At 38.4% G+C, this 27,982-nt stretch overlaps 1 protein-coding gene across 6 annotated transcripts in view; it reads left to right on the top strand.

Moving 5' to 3' along the window:
- The window catches only part of Lcor (ligand dependent nuclear receptor corepressor), a 141,113-nt gene that overhangs the window by 73,995 nt on the left and 39,136 nt on the right, over positions 1–27,982 (top strand). For 3 of the 6 annotated variants that reach the window (XM_045150155.1, XM_045150167.1, XM_004669916.2), the window contains exons 1-2: positions 16,928–17,056; positions 24,720–25,007. The exons of 1 other annotated variant lie outside the window; for it this stretch is intronic. In XM_045150155.1, the coding sequence (XP_045006090.1) occupies positions 24,770–25,007 (238 nt within the window). In that variant the 5' untranslated portion in view covers positions 16,928–17,056; positions 24,720–24,769. Of the gene's footprint in view, positions 1–16,923; positions 17,057–24,719; positions 25,008–27,982 lie in introns of those variants that run through there. 2 more of the 6 variants (XM_045150132.1, XM_045150142.1) reach the window with 1 other exon arrangement.

The raw sequence follows: 27,982 nt of genomic DNA, 5'->3' as shown, positions 1-27,982 counted from the left end.
CAAGGCCAGTACCATTTAATACACCTCTCATCGCTACGGTATTTATATTGTCTAGTATTATCCATTATCTTTTAAAATATTATATATGAGAAAGAAGAGAGGGTTTTGTTCCAATGTTTCATACCTATATATATACTCTGCGAGTAAACCAGATAATGAGCCTGAATTAGGATCTTGACAGGGAAGATGTATTTCAAAATCTGTAATAAAGTATCATCGATACTTACTGATTGCATGTTTTATGTGAATATTAAGTGAATGTATAAATTAGGAGAAGGAAGTGATACTGACCTTCATTTCCAAGCCTATATGGCTTTTAATTTTTTTATTTTTTTTTAAATTTATTTGAGAGTGACACACAGAGAAAGACACAGATAGAATGGGCACGCCAGGGCCTCTAGCCACTGCAAACAAACTCCAGATGCATACACCCCCTTGTGCATCTGTCTTACTTGGGTCCTGGGGAATGGAGCCTTGAACTGGGGTCCTTAGGCTTCACAGGCAAGTGCTTAACTGCTAAGCCATCTCTCCAGCCACTAGATGGCTTTTTTTTTTAAGGAAAATTTTTATTTGTAATTTTAAAACATTGTTATTTATGAAGGAGAGAGATATATGGGCATGTTAGGTCCTTTTGCTGCTGCAAAGAAACTCCATACATATGTGCTAATTTGTACATCTGGCTTTATGCAGGCACTGGAAAATCCAAACAAAACCAGCTGTTTTTTTTTTTTTTTTCCATTTACTGATGACTTAAATGAGTTACCTTCTTTTTTTTTTTCTTGAGACAGGTTCTCACTGTCACCCAGACTGACCTGGAATTTACTCCATCCAGGCTGGCTTCAAACTCACAGTGATCCTCCTACCTCAGCCTTTTTACGTTGGAAGGGAAACACCTTAACATTGGTACTGGAGAATCAAACTCAGGCCATTAGGCTTTGCAAGCAATTGCCTAGCTGCAGAGCCATCTCTTCAGCCCAAGGAATTTTCTTAATTAGCTCTCACCAGCAAAAGACCATAGTACTATGGAATAAAACCCTCCCAGCTGTGCATGGACCTCTGTGCTGGCCAATGGATGCCAGTCTTTCCTACCCACACATCCAGCTTCCAACCCCATCACTGAGTGGGACCTCCATAGGGACAAAGATTCCTTCTCTTACCTTCCAAAGTCACTGGAACATCATGGGGTAGGCCATCTTTATTTTGTGGGAAAATTGATGGAGGGCTAAAACCAGTTAGTTTTGAGGAAAACTATAGATGGCTTGTGAGAATGGAAAGAAGGGGAAAATAGCCGCTGAGATTGTATGAAAGCAGTTTATGGTGAAAGTGAACATTTAATTGGAATAGCCAGTAGATAGGGTTGTGTAAACCGAGTTGAAAAGCCGTATGTGTGAACCCAGTATGGTGGCACATGCCTTTAATCCCAGCACTCAGGAGGCAGAGGTAGGAGGATCACCATGAGTTCGAGGACACCCTGAGACTACATAGTGACTTCCAGGTCAGCCTGGGAGACCCTACCTTGAAGAAACAAAAACAAAACAACAAAAAAACAATATGTGTGATGGAAACAATTTGGATAATTTCTGAGCTAATGAAAGCTTTGGGGTAAAATACAAAATACTGAGACTTGCAGAAGACCTTCATTTTAGGAAGTAAGAAACAGCAAATTGGAAAGGAGATAGAAGTATAGAATTAGTAAGTTTTCCATTATATATTAAATGTCTTGCAGACTCCATGCTTAATGAGTAGTAGGGTAGATTGTTGTGCTTGCTGAGTGAACTAACATGGACTACTACTCAGAGCAAGTGCCTCAAGACATACTTTGAGGGAATAGCAGTTTCAAGATTACTGATCATAGGAGCCAGACTTGGTAAGTCTTAACAATTTCTGAGTAGGTAGTTGTTTCTGGGAGTAAAAAAGTAGATATATAAATACTAATTTGAAAAGTTGTGAGAGAAGGAATAAACAAAATAGGACCAGAAAAAAGAAAAGAAAAAAATTTAAGACGAGATTTTTGTCTTTTATTTTTATGTTGTTGCATATGCTAGAGTATACTTCTTTTAAAAGACAGAGTAGAGAGCTGGAGAGATGGCTCAGCTGTTAAAGGCACTTGCTTGCAAAGCCTGAAAGCCTGGGTTCAATTCCCCAGTTCCCAAGTAAAACCAGATGCACAAAGTGCTGCATGTCTGGAGTGGCAGTCCTGGCACACCCATTTGTACTTACTCATGTTCGCTCTATCTCTCCTTGAAATAAAAAAGGCAGTAATATTCCATTGTGTGTATATACCACATTGTTATCTCCTTATCCATGAATGAAAAAAAAAAAAAACAATTGTGTGACCTCCATTATTTAGCTATTTTAAATAGTGCTGCTATGAGCACAAGTATACAGATAACTTTAAGAAACTCTTTCAGTTCTGTGTATATGTCCAGAAGTGTAATTACAGGATCATACAGTGCTTCTATCTTTAATTAAGAAAAATTTACGTTTATTTATTCGAGAGAGAAAATGGGCAGATCAAGGCCTCTAGCCACTGCTAACGAACTCCGGGTACATGTACCATATGCATCTAGTTTATGTGGGTACTGGGGAATGGAACCTGGGTCTTTATGGTTCTCAAGCAAGTGCCTTAACCACCAAGCCATCTCTCCAGCCCGTGGTTTTCATTTTTTGGAACTGCCAAATCATTTTTTCATAATAGCTATGCTATTTAACATTCATACCATTAATGTACAAAGGTCCCAGTTTTTCCACATTCTTGTCAACATTTGTTATTTTCTGTGTTTCATTTTGTTTTGTGTTATGAGAGTAGCAATCATCCTTGGTGTGGAATGGTATATCATGGGTTTGGTCTGCATTTCTCTGATGTTAATTACTGGTGTTAGACATTTTTTTCTTGTTTGTTGGCCATTTGTATATCATCTCTAGAGAATGTTAAGTTCTTGGCTCACCTTTTTTTTCCAAAAAAATTTTTTATTAACAACTTCCATGATTATAAAAATATCCCATGGTAATGCCCTCCCCCCCACTTTCCCATCTGAAACTCTATATTCTCCATCATATCCCCCCACCCCATCAACCAGTCTCTCTTATTTTGATGTCATGATCTTTTCCTCCTATTATGATGGTCTTGTGTAGGTAGTGTCAGGTACTGTGAGGTCATGGATATCCAGGCCATTTTGTGTCTGGGGGGAGCATGTTGTAAGGAGTGCTACCCTTCCTTTGGCTCTTACATTCTTTCTGCCCCCTCTTCTGCAGTAGGACCCTGTTGGTTCACCTTTTGATTCTTGTTATTTTTCATTGTTGAGTTCTAGTATTTTTTTTTTCTCTTCACAATTCTTAATAACATTTTCCATGATTATAAAAAATGTCCCATGGTAATACCCTCCCCCCCACACTTTCCCCTTTAAAATTCCTTTCTCCATCATATTACCTCCCCATCTCAATCATTGTAGATAGCATTTTTTTTTAAATTTGTGTGTTTATTTATTTGAGGGAGGGAGAGAAAAGAGAAGGGGGAGGGGAGGGAAAGGAAAGGGAAGGGAAGGGAAAGGAAGAGAAGGAAAGGGCTCTACAGCCATACTACCCTGATGTGGCTGATCTCGGAAGCGCAAAGCAGGGTTGGACCTGGTTAGTACTTGAATGGGAGAGAGAGAATGGGCATGTCAGGGCCTCCAGCCACTGCACTGGAGAATCAAACCTGGGTCCTTTGGCTTTGCAGTCAAGTACCTATAGTAATTATTGATATGTACCAAGTATTAACCAGCTCCTTGTGAGATAGAAGACTTTACATGGATTGCCTTTTCTTTTAGCAGTGGTATCTATTGATGCACAAAGATTTTTAATTTCAACAAAATTCAACTAGTTTTTGGTGTTTGCTCTGCTTTTGGTGTCATTGTTGCCAAATACAGTATCATGAAACTTTTCCCATTCTTCTGAAAATTTTAGAATCTTGGAATTGTAAAGGTAGAAAGTAACAGCATGGTTTCATTCTTTCATATGGATATCTACCTTTCTAGCACTGTTAGTTGAAATAAGTGTCTTTTAGCCGGGCATGGTGGCGCACGCCTTTAATCCCGGCAGAGGTAGGAGGATCGCCTTGAGTTCAAGGCCACCCTGAGACTACAGAGTTAATTCCAGGTCAGCCTGGACCAGAGTGAGACCCTACCTCGAAAACCAAAAAAAAAGAAAGAAAGAAAGAGATAAGTGTCTTTTCTTCTACTGAATGATCTTTGTACCTACCTTTACTGAAAATCTTCTGACCATACATGTGCCAATTTATATCTGGGTCTTGTCTTTATACCTGTCCCACACTGTGGCAGAGGGTTAATGATCTTGGGTATCTAAGGATGACTATGGATATCATAGTCATTATAGAGAGTGTTTAACCATTTCAGAAAGCCTTCTGATTAAATGGGCTGTGGATGTAAATTGGCAACAGTAGAAAAAAAAATATATATATTAATATCTTTATATATAATATATATATAGTATATATATTAATATCTTTATTTGCAGGAGAGAGAACAAGAGAGAGAATATATGAGTGTGCCACAGCCTTTTAACACTGTTAATGAACTCAAAATGCATGTGCCACTTTGTGTATCTGGCTTTACATGGGTACTGGGGATTTGACCCTGGGCTGGCAGTCTTTGCAAACAAGTGCTTTTTAGCTGTTAAGCCATCTCCTGAGCCCTAAACATTTTTTTTCTAACAAATAGAAACAAGAACTAGGAGGGTGGCTCTATGTTTACTGTTTTTTTTTTAATACATTATTTATTTCAGAGAAGAAGTATGGGCAGTTCAGGACCTCCTGCCATTGCAAACAAATTCCAGGCACATGTGCCACATTGTACATCTGGTATTACATGGGTACTAGGGAATTAAATCAGGGTTGGTAGGCTTTGCAAGCCAAGTGCCTTTAACCACTGAGGCATCGCTCCAGTCCTATGGTTTTTTTCCTCAATTTTTATTAACATTTTCCATGATTATAAAAAATATCCCATGGTAATACCCCCCCCCCACTTTCCCCTTTGAAATTCCATTCTCTATCATATCCCTCCCCATCTCAATCAGTTTCTCTTTTATTTTGATGTCATGATCTTTTCCTCCTCTTATGATGGTCTCCTGTAGGTAGTGTCAGGCACTATGAGGTCATGGATATCCAGGCCATTTTATGTCTGGAGGGAGCACGTTGTAAGGAATCATACCATTCCTTTGGCTCTTAGAATCTTTCTGCCACCTCTTCCGCATTAGACCCTGAGCCTTGGAAGGTGTGATCAAGATGTTACTCAGTACTCCAGTCACTTCTTTCCAGCACTATGATACCTTCTGAGTCATCCCAAGGTCACTGCCATCTGAAAAGAGAAGATTCTCTACCCAGAGTGAAAGTAGCATTAATATTAATAAAAGGGTATAAATATTAAGAGAAGTGCTTACTGGGCAGTTTGATAAGCATAGTATGTACATTTTTCCTGACATCAGCAGATGTTACACCCCTAGGGCTCATGACTACCCCTATGTTAAGTTTTCAGTGTCAGGGATGTATTCCCTCCCATGGAGCGGGCCTCCAGTCCAATTAATTTGATAGTCTGCTTGGCAGAACTGAAGTTCACATTGATGCACAATTTTTTACTTTTTATGTAGCGAGCATAATTCAAGTGAAGAGTTCCTATTAAATAATTGACCTTAAGGTATGTGAACATTTAAAATGCAGGCATTGAAAATAATAAGCTGTAGGCAAGTGGCATTTAAATCACTGAGTTACATCTTGTCATCTCTTTTTAGCTCGGTGTTTGAAATGTCAGTAAGCCACCGTAGCAGATATGGCTGTAGCTATCCATATATACTCATAACTCACGAAGGTTTTCTAACATAATTACTGCAAAACAACTCTGTACACATGCATTTTTTTAGTCAAACATAACAGACTGGCTTTTTTTTTTCTCCAGTATTTTTATTTATTTGAGAGCATGAAAGAGGCAGAGAGAGAGAGAAAGGGAGACAGAGAGGGAAAGAATGGGTGCGCCAGGGCCTCTAGCCACTGCAAACCAACTCCAGATGCATGCGCCCCCTTGTGCATCTGGCTTATGTGGGTCCTGGGGAATCGAACCTAGGTCCTTTGGCTTTACAGGCAGGCACATTAACCGCTAAGCCATTTCTCCAGCCCCAGACTGGCTTTTTAATTTTATTTTATTATTTTTTTTTTAAATTTTTTATCTTTTCACAATTTTTATTAACATTTTCCATGATTATAAAAAATATCCCATGGTAATGCCCCCCCCCCCCCGCACTTTCCCCTTTGAAATTCCATTCTCCATCATATTACCTCCCCATCTCAACCATTGTACTTACATATATACAATACCAACCTATTAAGTATCCTCCTCCCTTCCTTTCTCTTCCCCTTATGTCTCCTTTTCAACCTGCTGGCCTCTGCTACTAAGTATTTTCCTTCTCACGCAGAAGACCAACCATGTGGCACTTGGCTTTCTGGGCCTGGGTTACCTCACTCCAGATCCATCCATTTTTCTGCAAATTTCATAACTTCATTTTTCTTTATTGTTGAGTAGGACTCCATTGTATAAATGTGCCACATCTTCATTATTCACTCATCAGTTGAGGGACATCTAGGCTGGCTCCATTTCCCAGCTATTACAACTTGAGCAGTAGTAAACATGGTTGAGCACGGACTTCTAAGGAAATGAGATGAGTCCTTAGGATATATGCCTACGAGTGTTATAGCTGGGTCGTATGGTAGATCAATCTTTAGCTGTTTTAGGAACCTCCACACTGATTTCCACAATGGCTGGACCAGCTTGCGTTCCCACCATCAGTGTAGAAGGGTTCCTCTTTTTCCACATCCCCACCAACATTTATGATCATTTGTTTTCATGATGGTGGCCAATCTGACAGTAGTGAGATGGAATCTCAATGTAGTTTTGATCTGCATTTCCCTGATGACTAGGGATGTAGAACGTGTTTTTAGATGCTTATATGCCATCTGTATTTCTTCTTTTGAGAACTCTCTATTTAGCTCCATAGCCCATTTTTTAGTTGGCTTGTTTGATTTTTTATTATTTAACTTTTTGAGTTCTTTGTATATCCTGGATATTAATCCTCTATCAGATATATAGCTGGCAAAGATTTTTTCCCATTCTATATGTTATCTCTTTGCTGTATTCACAGTGTCCTTTGCAGTGCAAAATCTTTGTAATTTCATGAGGTCCCAGTGGTTAATCTGTAGTTTTGTTGCCTGAGCAATTGGAATTATTTATATTCAGAAAGTCTTTGCCAAGACCAATATGTTGAAGAGTTTCCCCTACTTTTTCCTCTTAAGTTTCAGAGTTTCAGGTCTGATGTTAAGGTCTTTAGTCCATTTGGATTTAACTCTTGTACATGGCAAGAGAGAAGAATCTATTTTCATCCTTCCAGAGATACATATCCAGTTTTCCCAGCACCATTTGCTGAAGAGGCTGTCTTTTCTCCAATGAGTATTTTTGGCATTTTTATCGAATATCAGGTGGCTATAGCTACCTGGACTTATATCTGGGTCCTCTATTATGTTCCATTGATCTACATATCTGCCTTTGTGCCAGTACCATGCTTTTTTGTTACTATGGTTCTGTAGTATAGGTTAAAACCTCCCATCTTATTTTTGTTGCTCAGCATTATTTTAGATAATGAGGTTTTGTGATTCCAAATGAATTTTTGGATTGTTTTTTCTATTTCCATGAAGAAAGCCTTTGGAATTTTGATAGGGATTGCATTAAATGTGTAGATTGCTTTAGGTAAGATTGCTATTTTCACAATATTGATTCTTCCAATCCAGGAACAAGGGATGTTTCTCCACTTTCTAGTGTCTTCTGCAATTTCTCGCTTGAGTGTTTTAAAGTTCTCATTGTAGAGATTCTTTACTTCCTTGGTTAGGTTTATTCCAAGGTACTTTATTTATTTATTTATTTTTTTGATGCAATTGTGAATGGGAGTGATTCTCTGATTTCATCCTCTGTGTGTTTGTTGTTAGCATATATGAAGGCTACTGATTTCTGTGTGTTTATTTTGTATCCTGCTACATTGCTGTAGGTTTTGATCAGCTCTAACAGTTTGCTAGTAGAGTCTTTAGGGTTCTTTATGTATAGAATCATGTCATCTGCAAATAATAATAACTTGATCTCTTCCTTTCCAATTTGTATCCCTTTTATGTGTGTCTCTTACCTTATTGCTATGGCTAAGACTTCCAGAACTATATTAAATAAAAGTGGGGACAGTGGACACCCTTGTCTTGTTCCTGATTTTAGTGGAAAAGCTTCCAGTTTTTCCCCATTTAGTAATATGTTGGCTGTAGGCTTGTCATAAATAGCCTTCATTATATTGAGATATGTTCCTTCTATTCCCAGTCTCTGTAGGACTTTTATCATGAAGGGATGTTGGATTTTGTCAAATGCTTTCTCTGCGTCTAATGAGATGATCATGTGATTTTTGTCCTTCAACCCGTTTATGTAATGTATTACATTTATAGATTTGTGTATGTTGAACCGTCCCTGCATCTCTGGGATAAAGCCTACTTGGTCAGGGCGAATGATCTTTTGGATATACTCTTGTATTCTGTTTGCCAATATTTTGTTGAGAATTTTTGCATCTATGTTTATGAGGGAGATTGGTCTGTAGTTTTCTTTTTTTGTTCTATCTTTGCCTGGTTTTCGTATCAGGGTGATGCTGGCCTCATAGAAGGAGTTTGGTAGAGTTCCTTCTTTTTCTATTTCCTGGAAAAGCTTAAGAAGCAGTGGTGTTAGCTCTTCCTTAAAGGTCTGGTAAAATTCAGCAGTGAATCCATCCGGCCCTGGGCTTTTTTTAGTTGGGAGATTATTGATAACTGTTCGGATCTCCATGTTTGTTATAGGTCTATTTAAGTGATTAATCTCATTTTGATTTAATTTAGGTAGGTCATATAAATCAAGGAAAGCATCCATTTCTTTCAGATTTTCATACTTTGTGGAGTATATGCTTTTATAGTATGTCCCTATGATTTTTTGAATTTCTCTGGAATCTGTTGTGATGTTACCTTGTTCATCTGTGATTTTATTAATTTGTGTCTCTTCTCTCTTTCTTTTGGTCAGATTTGCTAAGGGTTTATCAATCCTTTCAAAGAACCAACTCTTTGTTTCATTAATTCTTTGGATTTTTTTTTTGTTTCTATTTCATTAATTTCTGCCCTAATCTTTATTTAATTTCTTCCCGTCTACTGATTTTTGGTTTGCCTTGTTCTTCCTTTTCCAAGGCTTTAAGGTGAAGCATTAGGTCGCTTACATGTGACCTTTCTAATTTCTTTTTTTTTTTTTTTAAATTTTATTTATTTATTTATTTGAGAGCAACAGACACAGAGAGAACGACAGATAGAGGGAGAGAGAGAGAGAATGGGCGCGCCAGGGCTTCCAGCCTCTGCAAACGAACTCCAGACACGTGTGCCCCCTTGTGCATCTGGCTAACGTGGGACCTGGGGAACCGAGCCTCGAACCGGGGTCCTTAGGCTTCACAGGCAAGCGCTTAACCACTAAGCCATTTCTCCAGCCCCTAATTTCTTAATATAGGCACTTAAGGCTATAAATTTACCTCTTAGAACTGCCTTCATTGTGTCCCAGAGATTTTGTTATGTTGTGTTCTCATTATCTTTCGACTCTATACATTTTTTGATTTCCTTCTTGATTTCTTCATTGACCCATTCATCATTTCGTGGTGTGTTGTTTAGTTTCCATGATTTTGTGTATGCTCTATAGCCTTTCTTGCTACTGATTTGTAGTTTAATTCCATTGTGGTCAGATAGAATGCAAGGAATTATTTCAATTTTCCTGAATTTGTTAAGATTTGCTTTGTGTCCTAATATATGGTCTATTTTAGAGAATGTTCCATGTGCTGCTGAAAAGAATGTATATTCTGCAGCCTTTGGATGAAATGTTTTGTATATATCTGTTAGGTCCATTCCTTCTATGACTTCATTTAGTCCAGATGCCTGTCTGTTTATTTTTTCCTGGGATGATCTGTCAATTGATGAGAGTGGGGTGTTAAAGTCACCTACCACCACTGTGTTTGGTGTTATCTGTGACCTTAGTTCTAATAGTGTTTGTTTGACGAATTTGGGAGCTCCCATGTTAGGTGCATGTATGTTTAGGATTGTAATGTCCTCCTGTTGGAGTGTGCCCTTAATCAATATAAAGTGACCTTCCTCATCTTTCTTGACTAACGTTGGACTAAAGTCTACCTTTTCCAATATTAGGATAGCAACCCCTGCTTGTTTTCTTGGCCCATTTGCTTGAAACACCGTCTTCCAACCTTTCACCCTAAGATAATGTCTATCCTTTGTAGAAAGGTGAGTTTCTTGGAGACAACAAATTGTAGGATCCTGCTTTTTAACCCAGTCTGCAAACCTATGTCTTTTCGTTGGGGCATTGAAGCCATTGATATTAAGAGATATTATTGCCGGGTGTGGTGGCGCATGCCTTTAATCCCAGCACTCAGGAGGCAGAGGTAGGAGGATCACCATGAGTTCAAGGCCACCCTGAGACCTCATAGTGAATTCCAGGTCAGCCTGGACCAGAGTGAGACTCTACCTCAAAAAAAAAAAAAAAAAGAGAGAGAGAGAGAGAGATTATTGAAAGGTGTGTATTTATGTTTGCCTTTTTTTTTTTTTTTTTTTTTGTGGTTCCAGTTCTACCTGTGCTCTCTTGTGTTAACTAGTATTTGAGTATTGCTTGTTTTTTTCTAGGTTCCTTATATGTGTGCTTTTCCTTTTCTTCAGCATGGAGGATTCTATCAAGTATTTTCTGTAGAGCTGGTTTTGTCTTCAAATACTCCTTTAACCTGCTTTTGTCATGGAATGTGTCTCTTTCTTAACAAAAAGGATATGTACTAGCCTGGTGTGGTGGCACACACTTTCCATCCCAATACTTGGGAGGCAGAGGTAGGAGGATTGCTGTGCGTTTGAGGCCACCCTGAAACTACAAAGTAAATTCCAGGTTAACCTGGGCTAAAGTGAGACCCTACCTTGAAAAACAAACAAACAAACAACAACAACAAAAGGATATATACTGTATTTGAAAATACCTTTTGGAGATTTATTGCCATTCGGTTGCAGTCGTCTTCATGTTGTTGTCAGAAAACACCTGACCAACAGTAACTTGTGGGAGGAAAGGGGTTTTATTGGCTCACAGACTAGAGGGGAAGCTCCACGATGGCAGAGGAAAATGATGGCATGAACAGAGGGTGGACATCACCCCCTAGCCAACATAAAGTAGACAGTAGCAGCAGGAGAGTGTGCAAAATACTGGCAAGGGGAAGCTTGTTATAACATACATAAGCCCGTCCCTAATAATACATCACATCCAGGAGGCTCTAATTCCCAAATTGTCACCAGCTGGGGACCTAGCATACAGAACACATACGTTTATGGGGAACACCTGAATCAAACCACCACCTTTTGCCTCTGGCTCCCACAACTGATGTAAAATGCAATGCACCCAGTCAACTTTAAAAGTCTCATAGTTCCCCCCAGGTAGGGTCTCTCTCTAGCCCAGGCTGGCCTGAAATTCACCATGTAGTGTCAGGGTGGGCTTGAACTCATGACATTCCTCCTACCTCTGCCTCCCAAGTGTTGGTTGGGATTAAAGGCGTGTGCCACCATGCCCAGCTCGGTTTTTTTTAAATATTAAATTTTTCTTTCTTTATTTGAGAGGGAGAGAGAAGTAGGCAGGGAGAGAGAGAGAATGGGCATGCCAGGGCCTCCAGCCGCTGCAAATGAACTCTATATACATGCACCCTCTTGTGCATCTGGTTACACGGGTCTTGGGAATTGAATCTGGGTCCTTTGGCTTTGTAGACAAGTGCCTTAACCACTAAGCCATTTCTCCAACCCTAAAAGTCCCATAGTTTTAATCAGTCCCAATAATGTTTAAACATCCCCATAGAGCAAGGTCTTTTAACTGAGTCGTAATGCCAAAAACAAAACCCATAAAGGCACAGAATAACCATTCACACTATAACAGATGGCATTGGGCATAGCAAAGAAATAATTGAACCAATAACAACATTTAAAACACAGCGAACATCAGAATCTGTCCCACAAATTTAGATAGTGAAAAGTCTCTTAAGTTTGATAATTCTAACCAGTGTCAAGTCTCTGGAGTTGTAATTCCACACTCCTGGAAAGCTTCATTCATCTGGCAGCTCTCAGCTAATAGTCCTGTTGTCTTCACTGCAACCCATCCTCACGGATCCATTGGGCTTCCCAGGTAATCCAACAAGCCTGCTTCACACTGCCCATGGCCACTTCCAAAAAACAAAACTATGTTGTATATTCACTGACTCTCTATTTCCTGCATTTGTTGTACTCCATAGTACCAGATGGGCTACCAGTTTGTTAATCCTGGGAGGAAGTAACTCTGATGTTGAAGAGCAGAACACTTCTTCAACATTCAAGCCCTTTCAAAAGAGTCTGCATTTTTCCTGTTGTCCTAAAGCAGATCAGCTGGCCCACTCTCAGTGGTTGCAATCTCTCAAACAATTGTCTACCTGGGCTAGAATGAAACCTTACCTCAAAAAAATAAGAAGTAAATAATTAAAAGACCGACTTGGACAAATTTAAAGCAGTTACTCGAAGAGAAAACAGTATTGTAAGGATGTTGTATCTTTTTTTTTTTAATTATTTATTTATTTGAGAGTGACAGACACAGAGAGAAAGACAGATAGAGGGAGAGAGAGAGAATGGGCGCGCCAGGGCTTCCAGCCTCTGCAAACGAACTCCAGATGCGTGCGCCCCCTTGTGCATCTGGCTAACGTGGGACCTGGGGAACCGAGCCTTGAACTGGGGTCCTTAGGCTTCACAGGCAAGTGCTTAACCGCTAAGCCATCTCTCCAGCCCGAGGATGTTGTATCTTGAACCACTTTCATTGCTGTAGTGATGACGTTCTGGTGGAAAGCACATCTTGTGAGAAGTAGTGAAGGTTAAGGAAAAACAGAATCCACTGATTTTTTTTTTAACTGTATTAAATGAATAAAGCTACAATGGAAGTACATTTTGGAAAAAAAATTTTTTAGTACTTTTAGTCTTAGAAATGGGGTAGAATTATTAATTATTACCTCCTATAAATTTCATAGGAAATGAAAAAGAATGTATAGAATTTTAGATCCCTTACTTAACAGTGCTTAGAACCCAAAGTGTTTCAGATGAATTTCATAATACCAACATTTCCCTAATATTTTGCGGTTGGAACCCAAGTCTTAACATGAAATATTTGTTTCACATAAACCTTGTAAGATAGCCTTCCAGTAAGTTCACACAATATTTTAAATAATTTTGTGCATTAGACAAGTCTGTGCAAATTGAATCATCAGAAAACAAAGCTATCACTATCTCAGTACTCACGTGAACACTGGTTGCACTCAGAAGTTTTGAATTTCAGCTGGGCATGGTAGCGCTTGCCTTTTCATCCCATCACCTGAGAGACAGAGGTAGGAAGATTACTGTGAGTTCAAGGCCAGCCTGGGACTACAGATGAGTTTCAGCTCAACCTGGGCTAGAGAGTGACCCTACTTGGGGCAGGGTCTGTGGGAGATTTAAATTTTAGATTTTCCAGTTATGTATGCACAACGTGTTTCAGAACAATTAAAAACAATCTCTGATCTTTATCAGTGATGAGAGAAATATAAATTCAAATAATGAAACAAATAAAGTCATGCCTGCAAGAATGGCAACATGATACCTTTGTCACTGCTAGTTGAACTATAGTATTTCTTTTCCTTAGGAGAAAAGTTGTGGGTTGTCTTAGGGAGATGTCTTGGTGCACCAGGGCCAGAGAAGGCTGGATTCCCCCCTGAGTTTGATTCTCCAACACCCAGTTAAACAGCCGTGTCTAACCATGTACACCTATAAACCTCATCCTGTGGGGAGTGGAGACCAAAGAATCACTGGAGCTCGCTGGTCAGCCATGTAAACTTTTTGTTCTTAACTGTCTTGTTTTCTTTTGTATGTGTATGTACAGCCAGAAACAATATACCATGTTTTATTGATACATTGGTTTTGTAAATATTCAACATGATGAGCAGGTATAGTTGATAAATACATGGTTTGGGAGCTGGAGAGATGTCTCAGCAGTTAAGATCTTGCCTGCAAAGCCTAACAACCCAGGTTTGATTCCCCTGGACCCATGTAAAGCCAGATGTACAAAGTGACACTTGCTTCTGGAGTTCATTTGCAGCAGCTGGAGGCTCCCGGTACCCATTCTCAGTCCCTCCCCTACTCCTTGCAAATAAATAATTTTTTAAATGTGTATATGACAGAAACAAATACATTGGAATTTATTACACTTGATCTTAGCCAAAAGGTTGAGAAATAATATGTTGGAATTCATTAAAGTTAAATACTGGTACACTGAGGTAGGCAAAGTGGCCCAGATTTGTACTTCTAGCTGAGAGAAGATTGAAGAAGATTGAAGTTTGAGGCCAAGCTATACAAAATGTGAGGTTATGTCTCAAAAATTAAAGAGGGCTAGAGATGTAGTTCAATGGCAGAGCATTTGCCTGAGTCATGGGAGGCCTTGGGTTTAACCTCTGAACCATACACACACATAAAAAAGTGCTAATGATGAAATCATGAGAAAACTCATGAGAGAAAGTATTTTCAAAGCATATACGTGTGAGAATTATTAAAACTCAGTTGTGAAAAGGTAAATACCTCAGGTGAAAAATTCACAAATGTTGTGCATAAACTCTGCAAAGAAAGTATTTGAGTAGCTAAGAAGCACAGAAGAAGCTTGGCATTGTTAGTCATTAGGAAAGGACAAACCTAAACCATGAGATTAAACTTACTATTAGGATAGGATGGGTGTCTTAAAAAAAAAAAAAAAAAAAAAGGAAACATCAACCAAAACACACTTATGCTCATGAGTGTGTGAGGATTTTAAAAGCCTTATAAATTGTTGTTGAGAATATGAAGTGCTACAACTATTTTTACACTTCTTCAATAAAAGTATATGTATAGGCACACAAACAGTTAATACCAATGTTATTTATGTGATTGCCCAAAAATGGACACAGCTGAAATAGTCATCAACTGTTGATTGGGATAAAATATTGCTTATCCATACAATGGATAAAGGTAAGTTTTATACCTGCCACAGTGTGGATGAACCATGCAAGAATTAATTCAACTAGAGAAAAAGTCCCCCCCCGCAAATGTATTTGAAATGAAATGTCCGTAATAGACACATCTCTCTAATAAAGGTAGTATAACTGGTTACTTATAGTTAGATGCAAGTAGGGGGATGGGGATCAATCCTCAGATTATACTGTATGGAAATATATTATAAAATAAAAAATTCCATTGGATTTTACCTTAGGATGGGTGAGCTGTATCATTGACTTATATTTCAATAAAGTGTTTAAAAGTAAAATTGATATGATGATAAATGGTTGTAATGCATAAATCATAGAAGATGGTTGCAGATATTAATAGGTGTGTTTTAAATTTTTGAGAAATTTGTAGTTTATAACATGGCTTTCATTCACTTATTGTGTAATTTATTGTGCCAAAGTATGCCCTGTTTCCTTTCTGTTTTTAATTTTTTTCTTATTTAGAACAGCTTTCAGTATTCGTTGATGAAAGTGAATGGTCACATAATTACATTGTAGTGGTTTGAAAAACATTAACTGCACTAGAGCTAAAAAAAAAAAAAAAATTGAAAAGAAGCCAGGTGTGGTGGCACATGCCTTTAATCCCAGCACTTGGGAGGCAGAGGTAGGAGGATTGCCATGAGTTCGAGGCCACCCTGAGAATACATAGTGAATTCCAAGTTGGCCTGGATTAGAGTGAAACCTTACCTTGAAAAAACAAAACATTGAAAAGGGTGTACTTTGCTTTTTACATTCTCATTTTTATGCTCATTGTTATAATCTCCTGGTTACTTATACAGTGCAGAACTGTAAGTCAGTTCAGTGCTTCTGTAGTCTGGTAGCAAATGTTTGGAGTCTTTGGGATGAGTCAAGTACAGCATATTAGGACTTTTCAATCAAACTTGATTCACATTTTACTACTGTATTTATAGTGCATAAGATGATACACTTAGAACATGCAATGCATTTTTCAATTCATATTCTATACTAGTTTTGATTTATTTATCAGTTTTTTTATCCCACTAAAGGCTTGAAAGCCTCCATTAAATAAAAGTTATTAGGAGCAGAATTATAGGTGATATTATTTTTAGTGTTTTTGGTTGGCTCTTCTCAGTGTTTGTGTTTTATGTCTGGAGAAAAGAAATACCTTACCATTCGATGAAATTTAAAAAAAATTTTATTTTAAAAAGCTTCTGTCTAAATTGACTTGTTGGTGAACAGAAGTAAATATTTGAATGCTCCAGGAAATATTCTATTAATTGTAGTTTGATTCATTTTTGTATAAATTTTGAAAATCATAATTGAAAAAAAATGGGTAAAATCCACTCAAATTATGCACTTACGCTCATTTTGCTTTTATGTTTTTTTTTTAATAGTTTTGAGCTTTTTTTTTTTTTTTTTGAGAGCGACAGAGAGAAAGACAGATAGAGGGAGAGAGAGAATGGGCGCGCCAGGGCTTCCAGCCTCTGCAAACGAACTCCAGACGCGTGTGCCCCCTTGTGCATCTGGCTAACGTGGGACCTGGGGAGCCGAGCCTCGAACCGGGGTCTTTAGGCTTCACAGGCAAGCGCCTAACCGCTAAGCCATCTCTCCAGCCCTGCTTTTATGTTTTTGTGGAAATAAGTTTTTTCCTGATTTAAAGTTTTTAAATAATTATATTAATTTATCTTACTGTTAATATTAGTTTTTAATTATACTTGTATTCTTTTGATTTTTATATGGGGAAAGATTTTTATACAAATACTTTACCCAACATTTTTGCAGGGACACTTAGTTGGTCTGGATGAACCAGCTTTGGGAGCTGGGCAAGAAGCTTTGCTTAAACAAGAGCACACACAAATCATTCGGTTCGAGAAGCAAGCAGAAGAGTTCCTCAATGCAGTCTTCTACAGAAAAGGTTTGTCTCAGTATCTGCTTGTTTGGCATTTATCTTCTCAGTTGAAATGTCATTTTAAGAGTCACTCTTAAAATCAAGTAGAAGCCTCTAGTAAAGGGAGGCGGAGAGGGAGAGAAGTGAGTATGACCAGATCAGTATACCCAGGCCTTCTTGGGTTATCCTATTTCTTGACCTGAATGGTGGAGAAATAAGTAACTCACTTTAGGACTGCTTTTTCACCTTTTTTTTTAATTATTATTATTTTATTTTCATTTATTTATTTATTTGATGGGGAAGAGAGAGAGAGACAGACAGACAGACAATGGAAACACTGGGGCCTCCAACCACTGGAGACAAACTCTGTACGCATGAGTCCCCTTGTGCATCTGGCTGATGTGTGTCGTGGGGAATCCAACCTGGGTCCTTTGGCTTTGTAGGTAAATACCTTAACCACTAAGCTATCCCTCCAGCCCTGTTTTTATTATTTATTTATTTATTTATTTATTTATTTGAGAGAGAAAAAGAGCAAGAAAGAATGGGCACTCCAGGTCCTCCAGCCAGTGCAGATAAACTCCAGACACATGTGCCAACCTTTTGCATCTGGCTTACATGGGTCCTGGGGAATTAAACTGAGGTCCTTTGGCTCTGCAGGCAAACGCCTTAACTGCTAAGCCATCTCTCCAGCCCTGTTTTATTATTTTTAAATGTCTATATCATAGTTGACTACTTAAAACATGTAAACTTTTATTTTACTTTATTTTTATTTCTCATTTTTATTAACATTTTCCATGATTATAAAAAATATCCCATGGTAATACCCTCACTCCCCCACTTTCCCCTTTGAAATTCCGTTCTCCATCATATCCCCTCCACATCTCAATTAGTCTCTCTTTTATTTTGATGTCATGATCTTTTCCTCGTCTTATGATGGTCTTGTGTAGGTAGTGTCAGGCACTATGAGGTCATGGATATGCAGGCCATTTAATGTCTGGAGGGAGCATGTTGTAAGGAGTCCTACCCGTCCTTTGGCTCTTGCATTCTTTCCATCTCCTCTTCCGCATAGACCCTGAGCCTTGGAAGGTATAAAACATGTAAATTTAAAGGTCCTTACCTGGATCCTTAAAGCTAACTCTTAAATTCCTGTCTGCCCAATCTTTTTCTACATAAGCTATCAGCTCCATCATTTCTTTTGTCCTCCCAGAAACTTGTAGTGCATGGTCTTTAATTCCTCCAAATTCACTACAACTACTCAAACAGTGCTTTGATTGACTCTAGTTATGGTAATTAACATATCAGCTTAGTAAATACATGTCACTATTATAAAGTAGAAACTGTATATCCTAAAATAACTAGGTAATTCACTAAGATACAACACAATATTGAAATATCTGGTATCAATAAAAATCTGTATAGTTATTCTTAAAAATATTTTTCTTGCCGGGCATGGTGGCACATGCCTTTAATCCCAGTATTTGGTAGGTAGCGGTAGGAGGATTGCCATGAGTTCGAGGCCACACTGAGGCTAGTTAATTCCAGGTCAGCCTGGACCAGAGTGAGACCTGTCCTCGAAAAATCAAACACCAAAAAAAAAAAAAAAAAATCTTTATTGATTATCTACTTCTATACACCTTCTCAAATTAAATTTGGAATAAAGTCATAACTCTAGCTCTGAAATGAGGGCATGTTTCAGTTAAATAGTTGTGAAAAATTCTGAAACTCTAAAAATTATAGTCTTAGTGATTCTGCATTTTACTAAGACAGTTTTTAGAAATATAAACAGCTGCTATTTTTTTAAATTAATTATTTATTTATTTGAGAGTGACAGGCACAGAGAGAAAGACAGATAGAGGGAGAGATAGAATGGGCGCGCCAGGGCTTCCAGCCTCTGCAAACGAACTCCAGACGCGTGCGCCCCCTTGTGCATCTGGCTAACGTGGGACCTAGGGAACCGAGCCTCGAACCAGGGTCCTTAGGCTTCACAGGCAAGCGCTTAACCGCTAAGCCATCTCTCCAGCCCAAAACAGCTGCTATTTTAAGTACGATATAACTATAAAGCCAGATGTGTAAAGTTACAATTCCAAAATGAAGTTACATCTGAAAAGAAAATGTAGTTTATACAAATATAAACAGTTTTTCCATTGATGTAGTGTTATTTCACTAATTAAAAAAAAAAGATTAAGGAACTGTGCATTATAATAAAAGTTTCTTGTGTATATTTTGCATGTAATTTAAAGACTATCTTTTGGAATTTTTCTGCTTTTCTCTTTGAAGCTCATCTTTTTCTAATATTTTATTTATTTATGTTATTTTCTTTCTTTTTTATTTATTTTTATTTATTTATTTGAGAGCAACAGAGAAAGAGGCAGAAAGAGAGAGCATGGGCGTGCCAGGGCCTCGAGCCACTGCAAACAAACTCCAGATGCGTGCTCCCCCTTGTGCATCTGGCTGACGAGGGCCCTGGGAAACTGGGCCTTTAACTGGGGTCCTTAGGCTTCACAGGCAATTGCTTAACCGCTAAGCCATCTCTCCAGCCCTGAAACTCAGTTTTTGATTTGAAAAGTATAAAGGGCCTTTCTAATCTTGAAGTTTACCTTTTTTTGGGGGGGGGGTTGAGGTAGGGTCTCACTCTAGCCCAGGCTGACCTGGAATTCACTATGGAGTCTCAGGGTGGCCTTGAACTCATAGTAATCCTCCTACCTCTGCCTCCCGAGTGCTGGGATTAAAGGCGTGCACCACCACGCCCGGCTAGTTTAGCATTTTTTGTAGAGACACTCAATTCTTTTCTTTATCCACACAGCATAGTTGACAACAGCTGCTACTTGAGAGGAGGAAACTTCTCTTCCTGATCCGATATAGTGAAGAGTCTTAACTTTCAAGGAATTGTTCCTGGGTGGATTTATATGCCTTAGGAACAGTTTTCCTCTACTTCTGAGGTAGTGAAAACTGTGGTAGGCTGTTTCTTTTTGTTGTTATTTTGTTTTGTTTTTTCAAGGTAGGGTTTCACTGTAGTCCAGGCTGACCTGGAATTCACTATGTAGTCTTAGGGTGGCCTCAAACTCAATGGCCATCCTCCTACCTCTGCCTCCAGAGTGCTGGGATTAAAGGCATGCACCACCACATCTGGCAGACTGTTCCTTTAAAAAAAAAAAAAAAAGTTTCCATAAGCCAGGCATAATGTACACCCCCCGTGATACTTCAGTCAGGAGTAGGGGTAGGAGGATATTGAGCTCCAGGTTAGCCTTGGGTACAGATACCCACCTGTCTCCAAACGCAAGTTACCTATAAACTCCCGATAATCTTGAATGTTTTTATTTAATTAACTCAGCAGACTCAGAGATCCCATTTTTAAAAATATTTTCTTTTTAAAAAAATTTTTTATTAGCATTTTCCATGATTATAAGAATAATTTCCTATGGTAATTCCCTCCCTCCCTCCCCCTTAAATATTTTCACATGCTCTACTTCACATCGTTTAGCCCTTTGGAAATTTACTTCATCCCATTTCTACTGTATACTAGTTAAAAGTCTACAAAGTGCTCATTATAATGGGTTGGATATAGTAAGATAACAGCTATGCACCTGCTTAGTTAAATCAGGGTATTTTGTTGTTTAGTTTTTTTGAGGTAGGGTCTTTTTGTAGCCCATGCTGACCTGGAATTCACTATGTAGGCTTGGGCTGCCCTCATACTCACAGTGATCCCCCTACGTCAGCCTCCTGAGTGCTGGGATTAAAGGCATGTGCCACCATGCCTGGCAGTAGATCAGTATTTTTAGAAGGTGAAATGAAGTGATATGGCATGAAATTAAGGAATACATAGAGATTGTTGTTTGGGGAGGGGCTTTTTTTTTTTTTTAACTGTTTCTTCCATTAAGTCCCTAGGCAAATCCAGTGTTTAAGTATACCCCCCTTTCCTTCTAATAATCCCTAGTACGCTTGGACCTAAATCTCTTTGCTGAGTCTCACAGGCTCACCTTATCATTGCCTAAAGTACCCTGAGTTCCAAAATTATGTTCCAAAGAGTTAAGTCTATTAGTTTTAGGGATATTTAATTGTTTTATCAAGGTAATTACCTTGAAGGTGTGAACTATTAGGTTATTAACCAGATGTCTTTACAAACTCTTCATTTTCTAATGAAAAGAATTCTGATTTACACTATTTACCTATTCTTTGTTTAGGAGCCTTTGATAGATTACTCATAAGTATATTCCTATAGAAATTCTACCCTACTTCTCTTGTTAGTCCCATCCATTTGTTCTAGAAGAATAACTTATTTTACAAGCTTTGGGGGTCCCATAAGGCTTACAGTAAGAATTCTTACCTTGACTTAGTTTCAGGAATTTCAAGAAATGGGAACTCCCTAGAAACTGTTAAGCCTGTGTATTTCTGCACTAATGTGAGTTGGTCAGAAAAAAAATAACTATTTCTTTGGAATTGGAAGTTCTTTCCCTTGCTTTATATTAATATTGTGAAACATTAATGGTTATTTCAAGGTATTTTATTAATCTTGGAAATATTTCAAAGATGTTTATACTATTTTTTAAATATTTATGTATTTATTTGAGAGAGAAGGGGAGAGAGAAAGAGGCAGATAGAGAATGGGTACACTAGGGTCTCTAGCCACTATAAATGAACTCCAGACATGTGTGCCATCTTGTGCATCTGGCTTATGTGGGTACTAAGGTAATCGAATCTGGGTCATTAGGCTTTGCAGGCTAGTGCGCCTTAACCACTAAGCCATCTCTCTAGCCCCATTTGTACTGTAGTACCAAAAATGGTCATTATCTAGGAGATGGCTGAGAATTTAGGTTTTGTAAAATACAGGTTGAGTTTTCTTGTTCTAAATGTTTGGGAATATGGAATTGTTTTAAGTTTCAGAGTCAGATTTTGGAATTTTTGTCTGGTTGCTATCAAGTGTGGAATGCATCTGAAAATCCACAATCCAGACCTTTTTGAGTGTCAGGTCAGCACTCAGATTATAAAATCAAAGCATTTGGGGATTCAGATTTCAGCTTAGGAATGATCAACCTTTAATTCAGGTGCTTGAATTGAGCCCTTTGTATCCATATGTTGTGAATTATATATTTAAAATAATTACCTAAACAGGAGTTGTATAGCTAAGTAGAAACATATAGCTATGTGTAGAACTATAGCTAAGTAGTAGACTTTTGTGATCAGGACTCAACACATTCTAAGAAGAGCAGTATAACATCCACAACTACTGTACTCATATTGCTTTTCAGCTTGTTTTGTTACTTATGTTAAAAATTTTGATGATCCTCTCCCCACCCCTAGTAGGGTCTCACTCTAGCCCAAGCTGACCTGGAGCTCTAGTCCATGCTGGCCTCAAACTCACAATGACCCTGCTACCTCTCTACCTCCCAAGTGCTGGGATTAGACTTGTGCACTGCCATGCCTGCCTGTCCTCAAATTTTTAACTCATCACAAACTCTGTAATAATATTGTTAGAGACATCCCATAAGTTACTTCATTTTATTTCCTTTTTGGACATTCTCCTCTTAACATGTGTTTTCCAGCTTTCCAGGGGAAAAATACCAACAATATACATATTGAAAATTTACATATTTCCTGTGGAAGTTATATGCTCTGTAGGGGAAAATGGATCTTAACTGGGATGTTAAATAACTATTAATAAGAAAATACAGTAGATAGAGATATTTTAAAAAGCACCAAACAGCTAAAATACTTATTTAAACATTTAATTGTTTTCCTTTTTTTTTTTTTTTTTTTTTTTGAGGTAGGGTTTCTGTCTAGCTCAGGCTGACCTGGAATTCACTATGTAGTCTCAGGGTGGCCTCAAACTCAAGGCAATCCTCCTACCTCTGTCTCCCGAGTGCTGGGATTAAAGGTGTGCATCACCATGCCTGGCTACATTAAAAAAAAAAAAAGTTCTTTTTGGTTTTTAAGGTAGGGTCTCACTCTGGCCCAGGCTGACCTGGAATTCACTATGTAGTCTCAAGGTGGCCTCGAACTCATGGCGATCCTCCTACCTCTGCCTCCTGAGTGCTGGGATTAAAGGCATGCACCACCACACCCAGCTTAATAACTAAATTTTTATTGAATGTCTTTATCCACAAACCCTTGTCAGTAGTCTATATTTATAGAGGAAATGGAGGGCTATAAATATTTCAGGAGTATAGACACATTAATTGTAGATTGAGTCTCAGGATGAAGAACAGTGTCCCTTTATGAGTGTCTATTGATAGTATAATTTTTCAGGGTCTTGTAAGGTCTTGATGGTTGGTTTATTGTGGCAATTTTACATTTTAGTAGTAATAAAAACAAGGTTTTCTTTGTAAGTTAAACTCTAAAACTCCTCATATTTTCAAAATATGGTAGGATTTATTTCCCTTTTTCTAGCTAATCTTTAAACAAGAAAACTGAAGTTTTTTGAGAACTTATGAAGATCTGGGGGTGCCACTAGCGTTAAGGGTACAGGGAGATCACTAAAAGCGGGAGAAGAATTTTAATTAAGTCTTAACAGTAACCATCTGTACTAATTTAGTATACGTTCGCCTAGTTTTTAAAGCATTATTTGGTAATTTAATTTTTGCATTTATTACTTAACTGAATGAAACAAGACACTAAATCAGGCATGATTAGAGATACAGAAACAACTATTGTGTGGGTAATTACAGAAATGTGAAGACAATATATTTATACCAATAATTTTCCCCTATATCTTACCCCATTGAACTTGACAGTCCTTTCCAGTTGTATAACTTAATTGCACACACCTTTAATCCCAGTACTCAGGAGGCAGAGGTTGGAAGATTGCTATAAATTTGAAGCCAACCTGGGACTACTAAGTGAATTCCAGCTCAGCCTGGGCTAGAGTGAGACCCTGCCTTGAAATGAAACAAAACAAGAAAAGTTAATGGGTTCATATTCTGTATTTTTTAAAGCTTAGCATTGACTAGACATTGATAACATAGGTGTTTATTTTTTTTGCTTTCCTAACTATTGTTTACATGATAGTCAGGTTATGCTTGAAGGGTTCATGGAACATGTGTTGTCTGCCTTCAACTTTTGACATTGCATCTCCTAGCTCAGTGATTCTAAAATAGTGGTCCTTAGATCATCTGCTTCTAACAGCTTGTTAGAAATGCCAGTTCTTGAGCTCATCCTGAAATCTTGAATCAGAAACTGGAGACAGGCCCTTAACCTTAAGAGTAAACCTCTCCATCTATATAGACTTAGACTTGTTTTGCTGTCAGTCATTAATAGGAGGCAAATTAAGCACTGAAAAATTTAGTAACCCATTCTACAAAAGAATTGAGGAGATGGTTGAGGGAAAATCCAGGGAAAGTTGATAATCCATAGTTGCTATCAAGGGTGTAATTATTTTGTAAGAGAAGGTTTAGGGATTTCTATATCAGGTAAGTGATTCTTACCCATAAAATTTAACTATTTGTTATCCCTTTATTTAATTTCATATCCTAGGGGGGAATTGTTCAGACATAATTTATTTATATGAAAATATTATTTCAATAATTTACAACTTAACAGTTTACAGATTGAGCATATAAACTAAATGGGGAATACTATTAATAGGATACTGAATTTTAAGAAAAACAAAAATGAAATTTTATGTTTTCTTGAAAGCTGTCTTTTTGTTCCTTAGTACATTGCCCCACTTTAAAAGTAAATAAATCTTTGTTTTCAGACAGTCCCTGGGTCTCCGACCCCAATATTCCCCTAGTGGCCCGTGAGATCATGCAGCGAATGATCCAACAATTTGCTGCTGAATATACCTCAAAAAATAGCTCTACTCAGGACCCCAGCCAGCCCAATAGCACAAAGAACCAAAGCCTGCCGAAAGCATCTCCAGTCACCACCTCTCCCACGGCTGCAACTACTCAGAACCCTGTGCTCAGCAAACTTCTCATGGCTGACCAAGACTCACCTCTGGACCTTACTGTCAGAAAGTCTCAGTCAGAACCTAGCGAACAAGGTATGGTTTGATGTCATGGTCTCCTCTACCCAAACAGAAAACATTTAATTTTGGGAAAAGAAAAAGAAATACATCATTTCCAAATAGGGAACTAGTAGCAATAAAAGGATTAAAACGTGATTCAGGCTGGGCACAGTAAAATATGTCTGTAGGCCAACCTGGGCCCCGTAGTGAGACCTTGTCTCTGAAAACTAAAAATAATTTTATTTTTATTTTTTTTAATTTTTTTTTTTAGTTATTTATTTGAGAGCGACAGACACAGAGAGAAAGACAGATAGAGGGAGAGAGAGAGAATGGGCGCGCCAGGGCCTCCAGCCTCTGCAAACGAACTCCAGACGCGTGTGCCCCCTTGTGCATCTGGCTAACGTGGGACCTGGGGAACCGAGTCTCGAACCGGGATCCTTAGGCTTCACAGGCAAGCACTTAACCGCTAAGCCATCTCTCCAGCCCTAATTTGATTTTTAAATCGTTCTTGACTGTATAGTGGAGAACAACAACCTTATCCATCAATAGTTTGTAGTTGTGTTTGATGTACCCCAGGAAAGTTACATGTTTATATAGTTTATTTTATATGTTAATAAAAGCACTTCAAAATTTTTATTTATTTATTGGGTTGAGAGAGTGAGAAAGAGAGAATGGGCATGCTAGGGCCTCTAGTCACTACAGGCGAATTCCAAACACATGTGCCACCTTATGTACCTGGCTTACATGGGCACCGGGAAATTGAACCTGAGTCCTTAGGCTTTGCAGGCATGTGTCTTTAACTGCTAAGCCATCTCTCCAGCCCAAAAGCATTTTTCAAAAATACCATAGACTTTGAAAAAATAAGATTTTCCCTTTATCCTCAGTGTGCTTTAGGTTATATCTACAAAGGGCATAAGGAAAAGTATGTATTATTTGTAGTTTTGAAAAGGAACCTATTAGAATTAGAAATAAAAGAGAAGGCTGTAGAACACACTTTAGGTTGCTAAGTATATTATATACACATGCGCTACATTATGATATAGCTTTAGCAAGTGTTTGAGTCTCTGAAAAGTTTATCTTAAATAGATTAAATATTCCTATTGCTTTATGATTTCATTTGACCTTTAATTTCATAAAAATGATGTCACCATTTCAACTGAACCACTGTTGGAACCTGTGCAAATGATTGTAAATTGGAGTCTTAGTAATAAGGCTTTATTCTCATTAAAGTTTCATAAAGGGATCTGGGACCATGGCTCAGTGGTTAGAGATGCTTTCTTGCAATACCTGTTAGCATGGTTTCAGTTCCCAAGCCACCCATGTAAAGTAATACAAACATCTGGATTTTGTTTACAGTAGAAAGAGGCCCTGGCATGCATGCATGTGCATGTATACACACACACCCCACGTGTAAATAAATGCTTTTTGAAGTTTCATAGTAGTAGAAAGGTTGTGATATATATACATCTAGTAGTGAGAAATACATCTTTACTTTGGAAAGTACGGTTTGAAGTAGGATCTTGCTGTAGTCCAGACTGATCTGAAATTCACTCTGTAGTCTCAGGCTGACCTTGAAGTCATGTCAGTCCTCCTACCTCTGCCTCCCAAGTGCTAGAGTTGAAGGTGTGCGCCACCACGCCTGGCTCAGAAAGTTAATTTTTTTAAAAAACATTTTTATTTATTCATTTATTTGGCAGAGAAAGAGGGAGAGAGTGTGAGAGAATGGGCGTGCCAGGGCCTCCAGCCACTGAAAACGAACTCCAGACACATGCACTTCCTTGTACATCTGGCTAACGTGGGTTCTGGGGAAGTGAACCTAGGTCATTTGGCTTTGCAAGCAAACAATGCCTTAACCGCTAAACCATGCCTCCAGTCCAGAAAGTTAATTTTTTTTTTTTTTTTTTAGCATTAGGTCGTTTACTTGCGACCTTTCTAATTTCTATTTATTTATTTATTTATTTATTTATTTGAAAGCAACAGACACAGAAAGATGATAGAGGGAGAGAGAGAGAATGGGCACGCCAGGGCTTCCAGCCTCTGCAAACGAACTCCAGACGCGTGCACCCCCTTGTGCATCTGGCTAACGTGGGACCTGGGGAACCGAGCCTCGAACCAGGGTCCTTAGGCTTCACAGGCAAGCGCTTAACCGCTAAGCCATCTCTCCAGTCCCAGAAAGTTAATTTTTTTTTTTTTTTTTTTTTTTTGGTTTTTCGAGGTAGGGTCTCACTCTGGTCCAGGCTAACCTGGAATTAACTGTAGTCTCAGGGTGGCCTTGAACTCACGGCGATCCTCCTACCTCTGCCTCCCGAGTGCTGGGATTAAAGGCGTGCGCCACCACGCCCGGCTTAGAAAGTTAATTTTTAACAGAACCTCTCCAAAAGAATTTTGTTTCTCTCATTCTTAAGTAATTTGTGAAGGTTTTCTATTTATCAGACTGGCTGTAGTTGCTTGTTAAATAATTTTGAATATGTTGCCTCTTCCCCCTTCTTTCCTGTTTGGCTGTGGTAAACCACAAATAAAATATCTGTGAGATTTCTCAACAGGAGACCTCCTAATTACCCTGTGATCACATTGATTATTGTTCCTTTGGTTACTATATTTTAAACCTTTGTCTTTTTCTGTTTTATTGAGGATTGTTTTGACTACAAAATGATAATTTCCTTTTTATTTTATTTTCTTTTTGTTTATTTGACAGAGAAAGAGGAAAGGAGGGAGGGAAGGAAAGAGAATGAGAATGGGCATGCCAGGACCTCCAGCCACTGCAAATGAACTCCAGATGTGTGCTGCCTTGTGCATCTGGCTAATGTGGGTCCTGGGGAATCGAACCTGGGTCCTTTGGCTTTGCAGGCAAATGCCTTAACTGCTAAGTCATCCCTTTAGCCTGATAACTTTCATTAAAAAAAAAAATTCTCTGCCCTAAAGCCAGGCATAGTGGCGCACACCTTTACCCAGCACTGGGGGAGGCAGAGATAGTTGGAGGATTTCAGTGAGTTTGAGGGGCCAACCTGGAA

Source organism: Jaculus jaculus, chromosome 1 (genome assembly GCF_020740685.1).
Source record: "Jaculus jaculus isolate mJacJac1 chromosome 1, mJacJac1.mat.Y.cur, whole genome shotgun sequence".
Taxonomy (NCBI): domain Eukaryota; kingdom Metazoa; phylum Chordata; class Mammalia; order Rodentia; family Dipodidae; genus Jaculus; species Jaculus jaculus.
The sequence above is the reverse complement of the archived record's forward strand: the minus strand, read 5'-3'. Positions and strand labels throughout refer to the sequence as shown.